The sequence below is a fragment of the Etheostoma spectabile genome, chromosome 6, assembly GCF_008692095.1.
Source record: "Etheostoma spectabile isolate EspeVRDwgs_2016 chromosome 6, UIUC_Espe_1.0, whole genome shotgun sequence".
NCBI classification, from domain to species: Eukaryota; Metazoa; Chordata; class Actinopteri; order Perciformes; family Percidae; genus Etheostoma; species Etheostoma spectabile.
This window is the reverse complement of record NC_045738.1, coordinates 6,913,148-6,925,096: the sequence shown is the minus strand read 5'-3', so window position 1 is coordinate 6,925,096 and position 11,949 is coordinate 6,913,148. Positions and strand designations below refer to the sequence as shown.

General features: G+C 37.7%; 2 protein-coding genes and 1 long non-coding RNA gene across 9 annotated transcripts in view; 1 reads left to right on the top strand and 2 right to left on the bottom strand.

Moving 5' to 3' along the window:
* fhod3b (formin homology 2 domain containing 3b) overlaps positions 1–3,642 on the top strand; it is a 134,391-nt gene extending 130,749 nt beyond the window's left edge. For all 6 annotated transcript variants that reach the window (XM_032518285.1, XM_032518284.1, XM_032518286.1 and 3 more), the window contains 2 exons: positions 499–660; positions 772–3,642. In XM_032518285.1, coding sequence (XP_032374176.1) covers positions 499–660; positions 772–854 — 245 coding nt within the window. In that variant the 3' untranslated portion in view covers positions 855–3,642. The remainder of the gene's footprint in view (positions 1–498; positions 661–771) is intronic.
* LOC116691083 (uncharacterized) overlaps positions 1–11,949 on the bottom strand; it is a 26,884-nt gene that overhangs the window by 13,142 nt on the left and 1,793 nt on the right. The window contains exon 3 of the long non-coding RNA XR_004332421.1: positions 3,223–3,232. This is a non-coding gene — a long non-coding RNA (uncharacterized LOC116691083). The remainder of the gene's footprint in view (positions 1–3,222; positions 3,233–11,949) is intronic.
* On the bottom strand, positions 3,341–11,739 carry rxrbb (retinoid x receptor, beta b). 2 transcript variants are annotated; one of them, XM_032518356.1, is made up of 12 exons: positions 11,527–11,739; positions 9,897–10,090; positions 9,420–9,573; positions 8,986–9,165; positions 8,520–8,573; positions 6,975–7,135; positions 6,650–6,779; positions 5,700–5,826; positions 5,560–5,601; positions 5,374–5,465; positions 5,156–5,261; positions 3,341–5,013 (listed from the first exon to the last, which is right to left on the bottom strand). In XM_032518356.1, the coding sequence occupies exons 2-12, from the start codon at positions 10,035–10,037 to the stop codon at positions 4,866–4,868; spliced, it is 1,335 nt and encodes a 444-aa protein (XP_032374247.1). In that variant the 5' UTR covers positions 10,038–10,090; positions 11,527–11,739; the 3' UTR covers positions 3,341–4,865. The 2 variants fall into 2 exon arrangements, with proteins under 2 accessions (XP_032374247.1, XP_032374248.1); XM_032518357.1 differs by lacking the exon at positions 8,520–8,573.

Below are 11,949 nucleotides of genomic sequence, written 5' to 3'. Positions count from 1 at the left end.
CTGCTGAGAACCATGGCCTCAGATTTAGGACCCCCTCACCCCATACTCTCACAGCACCTCTTACAGTATCTGACTTTTTCATAATTCATAATTTTTTCGACATACTCCACTTTGACTTTTTATCACTTTTTCGACATGCTATTCTATGACTTTTCATTATGTTTTGCAACATGCGATACTATTACTTTTTTCGACATGCTATGATATGACTTTTTCATCACCTTTTTAGACATGCTATACTATGACTTTTTTATCACTGTTTTAGACATTCTAAACTATGGCTTTTTTTATGAAATGCTATATGACTTTTTGGTGACATACTATGCTATGATTTATTATGACATACTATTCTATGACTTTTCTATGACATACTATAACTTTTTATGACCTTTTTGTGACATTTTATACTATGCCTTTTTATGACATACTATACTATGACTTTTGTGGCTGTAGACTGTGGAGATTTCTTAAACCTGTCCTTAAATCTTACTTTTTTAGGGTGTGTTCCCCCATGGTGCTCTGCCAGTGACGACCCAATTAACTGCACAGATGATACAGCTGATGAGATCATGGAAAGGATTGTTAGGTCAGCCACTCAGGGGCCCAGCCAGCGGACGCAACCTCGGGAGAGGAGACGATCCCGAGTCAACCGAAAATCATGTGAGTCGTGTCAACTATTGGCCAATTGGCATTGTTATTATCATGCACAGACGTGTAATCAGCTGCATGTGCAAACACTGTAATAATACACTTTTCATCCTGTCTGCACAGTGAGGAGGACACTGAAGAATGGTTTGACAACAGAGGAGGCAAATGCTCTTGGCTTGTCCAGTGGTTCAGAGATGCAGGTGTGAGGTGGACATAAGGAAGTCTGGGAGCCCTTTCACTGCCCCTCCAATTCCTACTCCCAACCTGGCAACCCACTCCACTCTGGCTTGGCACTGAAATCCCGCTAGCTTCAATGAGTTGACCTCATCTTTATGCGTTTGATACATAGGCTTCCTGAAGAGAATGGATTAAAGGTTTTTATTCATGAACTAACGGTCAGAGAGCAGAAATGGAGCGCTGCATCCAAACCACTAAGCTTTGCTATTGCTGAATAAACATCAATGACATGCACTCACGAAGCTTACTCACAATCACCCTTTGAACGTGACATTGCATACAAACAAACTGTGCAAAAGCGTTTTTTACGGTGGAGGGCATCAAAAGAGTTGGCAGTGTATGCTTCAATCGCAGTGGCCTTGACTGAATCCAAAGGGCAAGAAGTGTGGTACAGACACTAAAATCTCCGCTGCTTGGGTTTAGTGTCAGCCCTGCAGCTTTAGAGAAAATTAAAGACATTTCATCTGTTGAATAGATGGCTTTATGCAGAGGGTTATTCTGTTATATACTACTGTAGTAGTTTTTTTTTTTTCTTCATTTTGCTCGAGAAGGTGCTCAAATAAGGAACAATTGCACTGGATGTAAGAGTTGGGTATCAATGGAATGTGAAATCCTTGACACTGATGAACCACTGACATCTGAAAAATACTCAACCGTTTAACCAGCAAATCAACAGTAGCACAGTTTTTAATATCTAATCAAAGTGGACACATCCAAGACAGATGAGCATCTAAAGCTCTGTCAAATGTCTGCTAGTTGACTGGATAAGGATTTATCAGAGAAAAAGTCAACAGTTGTGTTACTGCGGGTGATACTAGTTTCAGAATAATTCTCAATATTTGTAAGTTGTAAACAAATGTATTCATCATGTGTGAACTATTCTCACTGATGGACTGAGACAGTATGAGGAAGGCAGGTGTTACAGGTGAGCAATCATCAGAGTTATGTAGTTTTATCTTCTAGAAACTATGACCTGCACATCTCAGAGTGCCTTTCAGAGACAGTTATTTATTTAGACATTTTCAGGGACAAATAATCAAGAAAATGTTAGATGTGCAGTCTGAGCAGCAAGCAAGAGGATAATACTGCAACGTACATCATTCACGAGCTGTGATTTATTTTTAACCAGTGTTTTTAAAACAATTTTTTTCCATGTTATGTCTTGGATCAAACGGTATGTTATGAAGATAGCTTTAACGTATTTATGAAAACTTAGGATCGGTCATGCACATTGGCTGTATCCTGTTGCCTTACTGTGGAATATGGACATGCATTGTTCCACTCTAGTCAATATCTCGGTAAAATATAACAGTTAAAAATAGACCAGGCCAAATTAATATGTAGTTTAACTGGCATCACAGGAGACCTGAGTTTGTCAATAGTTGGACATTCACCCCCTAACTATGAATGTGAACATCAGGGTTTATATGAGTTAGTAATATGAATGCACATTAAATGTCCATTATTTATCTGTTTTAAAACATGTAAATCGATATTGAAGTGACTAAGAAAGAGCCCGCAGTTTAACTTTTATTATGTAGGTCAAACTATTGATGAAGTCATAGTGCTATTAATTTGGAATGGCCTTGGCTTAATTAATAATTGTTTTGGTTTATATAAGGCAAGGTAAATCTATCCACTAGCAAATTTTCACTGTGATGGAAACAGCCATTGGGAGAAACAAGAATTATGATACATAAAACCCCACCAGCAGTACATTTTCTTTTTTTTTTCTTTTAACTGAAAACTATTCAGCACCTTAGACTCAATGTGTAGCATGCAACTTAGAACTGAAGTTAGTTGGGTTGGGCTCATCGTTTCCCAGATTGTAGATTTTTGTCAAAAACAAGACAGAATAGATGTGTAAAGTAATATAGGGGGAATGCTGTAAAACTATGTAAATGCCATGACAATGTCTTTGTTGTTCCCGTTTTGTTTTTTGCTCCATGTGTAGAATAGTGTATAATAGACTAAAAGCAGTATTATTCTAAATATAATTTAAGCAAACCAAGCCATACTTGGTTTAAAAAGGTGTCACTTCTGCTTGATACAAAAGGAGGTTCACGTTGGTTCTCAGAGTTTTAGGTTTGTGTTATTAAACCTTTTTACTTCAGACTGCAAAATAAACAAACGTAGTGATTAAGTTCACCAGCTAGTCCTGTGGAATCCCTTAGAAGCCTTTGATTTCATTGCACTCAACATTTTCTTCTTTAACATTAGCCCATCACACACATTGCTGCCTGTGCCATAACATCACTGTGGAACTTGGAAACAAGTGCTATACAACCAAGGCTTCTATTGCATCTATGCCCACAGCAAAAACTATGTAACAAATACAATTAAAAGGCTCATTGAAAAATATTTTTGACTATTTGTTTTTACTACATCTTTTAATTGTGTTGTTTTAGAAAAATATGTCACATCTAACACTTTTGGGGGGAAAAGAAAACCAAAGAAAACTTAAGCCTTTTTATTTTCAGTCCACACAACCCATGCTTCAAGTCACTTTATGTTCAAGAGCATATAGAGGTCGATGACAAGCGCACCAATACAGCTCATCTGGGGTTTACACATGGCCATCACACAGACCCCATTTGGTCTTGTTTAAAATTCCTATACGTCCACAGGTGTTATGGATCTAAATGTGATTATGGTTTGCTTTTAATAAGTTGCAGAGACGACGATGAACAAGACAGCTACCTACAAAAAGGGGGGAAAGTTTGGGAAAAAAACAATTGAGCATTAAAAAAAAGCACAAAAAATAAAAATCAGCTGAAACAGTCTCAGCAAATCCAGTGCAATCCAAGACATGTTCTGCTTTACACTAGCTGAAAACTAATACAAGGGCACATATTAAGAATTATATAATTTGTATATCCTGATCATAATTCAAATTTATCAATAGACATTTTCCCTGAACAATTACTTTTGCACAGTACCTTTCAATTGTATAGATAAATTACAAAATGGAGTATTCCCTTTCCACCAGACACGATTTACTTTGTAAAACCCCTGAATGACAGGCAGAAAGATCTTATGCCGTTTACATTTTATATTGCTACATTTTTTAAACAAAGATTAACAAAGGGATTTTCAGTTTTGCATATTTTCCTTAGGTTTGTGGTTTGGTGTGCAACTGCACCAATAACGTCAAATTATTACTGAAATAGCACCAAAAGAAAAACTCCTGACTATTAAAGGTCAGGTGTTTATTAAAAGCGTTTTAGAAATAGTACATAGCAAGTGTGCAGTGCAGTTTAATCGTTAACCACAAAGTGATTAGATTTATAAAATGGCAAAGAAGTAAACAACACTAACTGTGTATTACCAGACACATAAAGCGGATCCTCAATTAACAAAGACAAGTCCGACCTGACAGTTTTCAACCGCTGACTTGTCTTCTATCATCACTGTTAGGAATTCATCTTCTGCAATGGATACAAGTAAACTCAGAGCTGTTGTTGGACACAGTTCCCGGTGACAACTGTTTGGTACAATTATATTCGTTTAGAGCTGGCTTGAATTACAAATTATAAAAAGAAGACTATGTCCTTAATGCATACACATGATTCAGGTTGCCTTTCTTTTAAAAAATAGGGTTTGGTGATCAGTTCAGTTGGAGAAACAACTGAAGCTTGATGTTTGAGATGTCTAAAAAGCTTATATAAAAATGTATACCCAAATTATAGTTCCTGTGAGGGAAATATGTAAATGTTTACATTTTTAAAAATACTTTTTTTTTTTTTTTTTTAAACCATAGTTACTCAGGAAGTTATTTCAACATATAGCACCAGCTTTTAGATCCTGCCAAGCCTTGGGTTTGGTCTAAAGAGCAAATCTGTGCTGCACTAAAATAGTGTAACCCAGACAGCAGTGAGACAAGTTGACAAATCTTCAAAGAACTTAAAGTGCCACTCCAGTCCCACTCCAGCTTCCCAGACTTCAGCTATCTAAACCTAACCACAGTACGCATTTCCTATCTAAGACAACTGATGGGGAGCTTCAAGCATTTCCATGAGGAAAGTGTCAATAGGTGTGTCGCCAATAAGCTTGAAGAAGAAAAGATGCTCCAAGCACTTCAAGCCAATAGATCGCAGTGCTGGCAGTCGAAGAAGGAGCTTAGCAAACCTGCATGGAGCAAAGACAACATTATTTAGCTTGACACGATAAATGTTGCACCCATGATTTTTAACTATTTTACAATGTCAAATAAATGCAGTCGAGTGAAATACAGGAGTATGTCAAGCTTGTGATTGCTGAGGACATTTACCTTCCCTGCTGCTCTGGGTATTTCTGTTTGCAGTAGGCTTCCAATGATGCATAGACCTTTTCTCTAAGGAGCTCCACCTCACCGGTGTTGGAAAGACCTTTAGCATCTGCAATATCATAAAGAAATATTTTGAAATATTTTAAAGAGATATATCCCATTTTGTAAAATGTTAATCTTATAATTTAGAAACAAATTAGATATCCGCACTGCGCAGGCACCTGGGTTGAAGAGGACGATGGCTCGGAGGCACCCCAGCTCTGCTTTGTCCATTTGCATATCTCTCATTTTATTGACAAGTTCCGTAAGGACCCTAAATAATAACACATTTTGCAAAGAATTTTGTAAAATGTTCCAAAGTGTAAAACACAACGAGCATAACACACATTACAAAAGTGTAAAATTACCTGTCAAATATGGCACCAACCTCTGCGCTCTGCACACTCTCCCTGTGTTAAATGAAACCAGTTATTATAAAGACACTACGCATGCATTACAATTAGTTACAATTTAGCTTTGAGTATGCTGACAGTTTTCATAAGCACACCTGTCAAAAATGGCTCCAACTCCTGCGCTGTGTGCACTGTCGCGCTGCAGCTCAGAGGCTAGGAGAACTCCATCCTTCAAACCAATGGAGCGATGGGAGAACGAAGCAATGAGGAGCTCATTCCAGCCTGACAAATGAAATGCAATAAAACTGGTAAGTAATGAGTAATGGCTGTTTTTGAACTCTTTGAATTGAAGATGTTGATTGTAAAGCTCCCTCCTGAGAGTGAAACAAGTACTATGAAACTGTTTTAATTTCAGTGTGACTGTGTACACCACCACTACTTTGCCCCTGACACATCAGGATGCATGTCCACTGTTGCAAACATTTGATAGCTACCAGTTCCCTTTGAGATTCACTTCCACTGGGTCCTGAGCCAGTGTACCAATGCAATTTACAAACTCAAGTTATTACCAGTAAAACCTTTTAGGGATATCACCGAACACATAACAGGTAACAAGGCGCACACTTTTCTATATCCTTCTAATTACAGCTGCATAACTCAAAAATACAAAGAGAAAAAAAGAAAAACTTTTGTCAAAGAATACCTGTTGCCATCCTCAAATATATTTCACTGTTCAGTATTTAACAATATCGATTCTATCTTTTATTCATCTATGCATGCACAAATAGCAACATTCGGGCTATCAACAATATTACCGTAATTTGGACATTTAGTTTTTAATTTATTCAAATAAAATGTAATTGGCAGTTCACACAACACTATCTTTTATGCAGGGTACTCTAATTGTATAAGGCTAACACTAGAAAATAGAAACAGACTATTTGATCAAGTATCCTTGGCCTTGCTTCTCTTCGTATTGTGTTTTGTAATATTCATGATCTGCTTCTAATAAACTTGCAAAGACATGATGTGATCTGATCTCCGTGTTCTATGTGTTGATTTTGAAGGTGCAGTTCCATAGAGATACTTCATTAATCTATCGTACCTGCACGCAGGAGGATGACCTGGTCATCGAGGGGCAGTTCAGAGAAGTGAGGGATTCTCTTTGCCCACTCCACCAAGGCAAACAGCTGTTTGTCTGCAGTCTGACAGATATTGCTAACTGCATCATGGGGCTGAAACCAAACAAACCATATTTTCTTAGTTGTACATCCAAACCAAATACTTCCAGCAATTTAAGTCAGTGCTTAAGAGCATGCTTTTAATTAGGTTATTCTAAAAACATGAGGGTCAAACCCATCATGCAGATGACTGAAAAATTTTATATTTATATATAAAAATCTATTGATTGCAATGTTGTAACTACTCACAGAGTTGCCAGCAGAACCGCCATCAGAGTGAAGTTCAGTCTTCTGTTCCACAGCCGTCTCTGCCTCTAAAATCTTCTCCACAGGCATCTCCTCATTCACGCCAACACTGAACTCAAGCTCTCCTTCACGCTCACGGTTTCTCTGGCGCTCCTCCTGGACCGCTGGGTCAGACAAAACACAAGGAAACAGTGGAGGGGGGAGAAAAGGAATGAGATGATGGTAAATACTGAAGAATGAAAACTGTAAACTAATGGAATGTTTGGGTTAAAGAGTGATATTATGCAAAGTGATCTGTGTCTTTGCAGGGCTTTTGCTGCACTGAAAAAGTCTTGTTCAAACTCTAAACTGTCTTGACAAAAATGTAATCATGACAGCAGAAGTCAATTTCAAAAGGGTTGCATTCAGTGGATTACAGTCAATTATTCCTCAAGTGTGGGGTTGGCAATTTCTACAGTAGGCTACATTCTTTAGATTAGATTTTGATTCAGGAAGTTAAGAACTGATTATGAAACGCTTCTCAATGTATATTTTGAACATCCAGATTGTGTCACAGGTTTTCTACTGTATAGTACATTCACAATAGCATATTTAATAGCCATCATGACAAAAGTCAGATGAATTCACTTCTATTATAAACAAAAGTATAGTAACTGGCAGTTTGAAGTTACATGCATGAGATTGTTATTAACATGCCTTCCAGTTAGCTAACATGCATTAGCCAAGTGTTTTACAGTTGAATATTAAATAGTTAAAAGACAGAATTCCAATACATCAAAAAAATCTATCGTTTTCCCACCCCAACTGAAAAGGCAGCATTACTCTAGTGGCACTGTACACAATGCACTATGACAACAGAGATTTGCAAGTGAAGTGTGTTAAAACTCAACGGCAGTCAACTAAGAGTCTATATGTTGTCTGCAGAAACCCAAAAGGAGACTGTGATCTCAATGAGGTGAAAGAACAGTTGCTGTTGTCTGATCCAAAATATTCTGACTTTCCTCAATCAAATTTGGTGGGAAAAAACAAAAGAACTGGCAGTACGTCTTTGAAAATACTGACACTGTAACATGTAATCTACCTATTGCACTGGCAGATCAGACACTGACAGAAGTACAGCCAAAACAAACTGACATGGTGATTAAACTGGCAAAGCAGAGCGCACAGACTTTGTTTAAATCTGGAGCCAAAATTTGAGCTGCACAGACTTAGTAAAACACCTCTCGTAATATATGTATCCTATACTGCACACAGTTTAGATACTTAAAACTGACCTAATGATTCATTATATATTTTGCGGCTTTAACACCAATCCACTCAGACATTAAACACAGTTACACAGATTCATCAAATAACTACACCTGTCTGACTGCTTGTTTTACAAAGAAGTGTATCATCACAAGGCACTATACCACAGCGATCCTCGCTTTCCATCATTTGCGTTTTCACACATCAATCCACCAGTCAACAATTTTGCATGTCTAACACAACAGGCTAATTCTCTAAGTAACATAAAAATATAGTATCTTTAAAATTTCAATGTCATACTCATCCATCCCTCATCTTTTCCATCTTCTTTTATCCACTTTACATGTTTGATCACTATTGAAAGATGGAGAAAGGGTAGAATAGGAGAAAATGAAGAGAAGAGATGGAGAGGGGTTAGTTATATAAACCAGCCCCAATACACTCGTCTCTACCCTTTATCTTATCTAATCTAGCATCCACCCTCACCTACGCCGGAAATAGTACTAATCCAATAGTACTTAATCAATTTAATTGGGCTTCCTTTAGCATAATTGGTTATTCTAAGAAATGTAATGACTGCCAATGTTTAAATCATTCTAAAAAAATCTATATTTAACTCTATGTTGCAGAAAACTCCAATGTATCCTCCTTTGTATAGTTGCATGGAAGACAGCTCACAAAAAAACACATGTTTCTAAACCTTCAATAGCCAAACAGGCTCTCAAAATGAACTGAAACCTCTAATTAGACCCTGTTCCTTGCATACCTTCCCTCTTCATGCCCATGGCCAGGCACTTCTGGTAGCGGCAGTACTGGCAGCGATTGCGCTGGCGTTTGTCGACCAGGCACTCTTTGTTATCCCTGCAGGTATAGCTAAGGTCTTTGCGCACAGTTCGTTTGAAGAAACCTTTGCAACCTTCACAGCTGTACACTCCATAGTGCTTGCCTGTAAATTACACAAATTAAAAAGTTAGAGGCTGATGGGTAAATCCAACAAAACACCAAAGTGAAGGTGAAAGTCTGACACATTGTGTAGCCTATTTCTTTTAGCAACAGTGACTGAGATCCATGTTTTTAAAATTGAGGAAACACAGGCAAACACATTTGACAGCAGGGGATTATCCATACTTAAATTAAATAAAAACTGTCTAAAGCTGATGCTTCACTTCTGCTAATCCTGCTCTTAGTGCACTAACTCACCAGAAGAGCGGTCTCCACAGATGACACACATGCGTTTCTGAGACAACATCATTCCAGGGCTGTGAGCTGGCATGGGCCTCAGGCCAAATGGAGGCTTGATATCTTCTGAGCTGCTGATTGAGTGCATCCCTGATATAGGTGCTGAAGAAGAGATCTGAATACACAAAGCAACCAAAATAATAATAGTAATAATAATGAGAAGAAGAAGAAGAAGAAGAAAACACTGTAATGTCTTTGGTTAATTATATGTCATTTTACATGTTTTTTTTGCATTATCCAAACATGCTTTGTCCTCTTTTAATTGCACTGTAAATATTGTAAAGAGAAATGCAATGCAGGTTACCCAAAACTAACATATGCAGCCTTTGCCCATGTAAACAAACACTGGTGTCCTACAACTAAAGTAGATTAATCTCTTAAATCAAAAATGAAGTAAAGAATAACATAAATTCATAGACTATAATGGCTGCCAGTTACCTGACTGTTGCTGATGGGTCCAAATCCCAGAGAGGGTGAGACCACTGGGGAGTTAAGTGAGGGACTGATAACTGAGAAAGGAGAACCCAAGATGCTGGTGGGGCTGTTGGAGGCTGAACTGTTGGTCTGCTGTGAGGACATGGCTAGTAATCTACCCAGTGGAGAGAAGCCGGTCCCGTCTGAAGGCTATCAATCTGAGGGTGACACAAAAGGAGATTATAAGATTTTTGCTTATATACAGTGTATGTGCGCGCACGCACACACACACGGATATTATGGCTTTTTGATTGATATACAGTGTATGCGTTTGTGTGTGTCTCTCACACACACACACACTTTTTGTTTTGCCGTCTATCTCGACCAGGACTCCCTGGCAGATTAAAATTTGATAGTCTATTATTCCTTTAAGTAATATTTCAAGCAAAGTATCATGTCAGTCTCCGGCTCAGAGAATTTGGTACTCTTCTCTGCTTTATATAATTTTTTTGTTGACCTGACAAAATAAGACATTTCAAAACATCTTGGAAACTGTAATAGAATTTTCCAAAAATAATCACAAGTTCTTGCCCTAGTTTCAGGAAACAGTGGCATTAACTATCAGATGTTATAATGATTTATGTTGGTCAACCTACTAAACTAAACCCTTTAAATAAACCTGGCACATTAATTGCCACACAAAAGAAGTGATGTGGTGTTAGAATATGACTGGAACCAGATGGAGCTGCATGATATATGGGAAAATATGAGAAACACGATTACATTGTTGAATATCGCGATTTCTGATGCGTTTAGTATACTGCTAAAATGCAACAAATTATTTGAGTTGAATTGAAAAAAACTTAAAGGAAATTATTCCTAAAATGATTGTACTGAACTGAACACAAAAGGCTCCAATAAAAAAAAGAACGATAGTTACATTTTAATGTGCCGTTCTAGTGATCCTCTTTCGATTTACTACCAACATCTAAATTGTTTTACATGATTTAAATTGGTCGCATTTAAGCAAAACACTCATCGATATTTAGCAACGTTTTGTGTGCTTAGTTAAGATTTTTTTGTTCAAAGAAATCATAAAGACATCAACATTTGGTCACATTAGTCAGTGTTTGTTAACGTTAGCTAGCTGGCCCCTGTTGGCATTGCGATAACGTTAACGTACGCAGTAACGTTACAGCATGCAGAACATTATGTACAGTTAAATTGCTACCGTAAACAGTAGTGCCACTGTCCAGGAGTATTTTCATGAATGCATCCAGCTAACGTTAAGCTAGCTAGCTAGCAAACCAATAAACCAATAAACCCAGGCAACAGCTAATAGTAGCTTTGGTTGCAGCTAGCTAGCTAGATACGTCTGGCTGATATTGCATTCTGTAACGTTTCGTAATACTACGATATAAGCATACCCCGTAAATCGTCAAGAAATGTGGAGCTAACTAACTCAAGGGTCATCGAGCCACTTCAATACATCTTCACAAATAGCGCAATGCTTTCAGGCTATCTAAGAGTAGCGTGTTAGCTGCAACTGCGGCTAATATAGCTAACATTAGCTAGCTTAGTGCACGGTTCAGGGTGATGGTGTGAAGCAAAAACAAAACAGTTCATGCTCGCTTAAAGGTTGGAATTTACTTACCAGACACACCTTCGACGCATTGTTGAAAACCTCTTCAGTGTACTCGTTTTAGTGAGACCAGCGCCAGACAACAGGCCGAGACTCACATCCAGTTTACTTCAAATTGACGCTGTTGTTGTTTACAGGCCATGGTGGCTCGGTGAGCCAGCCAGTATCCCTTGAGTCAAAATGTCTCGTGGGACCACCCATAACAGTTCTGTCATATGACACTCCTGCAGTATATTTAGCTTGATATCTTATTTAATCAAACTGATTATGATTCATTTTAAATCCGCGTTTCATAATTTTGGAAAATTTTGCAACAAATAATTTTGCACTATTTGAACATTTGCATGAACATTATGATTTTTTTTTTTACTGTTCTGTAATTTTATATATAAATAGATAAACATATATACATTCACACACACACACACATATTAT

What these genes read in the sequence shown, in the direction of transcription:
- rxrbb (XM_032518356.1), bottom strand. Translation starts at nt 10,037, where the DNA reads ATGTCCTCACAGCAGACCAACAGTTCAGCCTCCAACAGCCCCACCAGC. An exon ending in GCGGTTCTGCTGGCAACTCT is followed by an intron (nt 6,780 to 6,974) that starts GTGAGTAGTTAC and finishes GTTTGGTTTCAG; the next exon opens with CCCCATGATGCAGTTAGCAA. An exon ending in CATCGTCCTCTTCAACCCAG is followed by an intron (nt 5,262 to 5,373) that starts GTGCCTGCGCAG and finishes ATGATATTGCAG; the next exon opens with ATGCTAAAGGTCTTTCCAAC.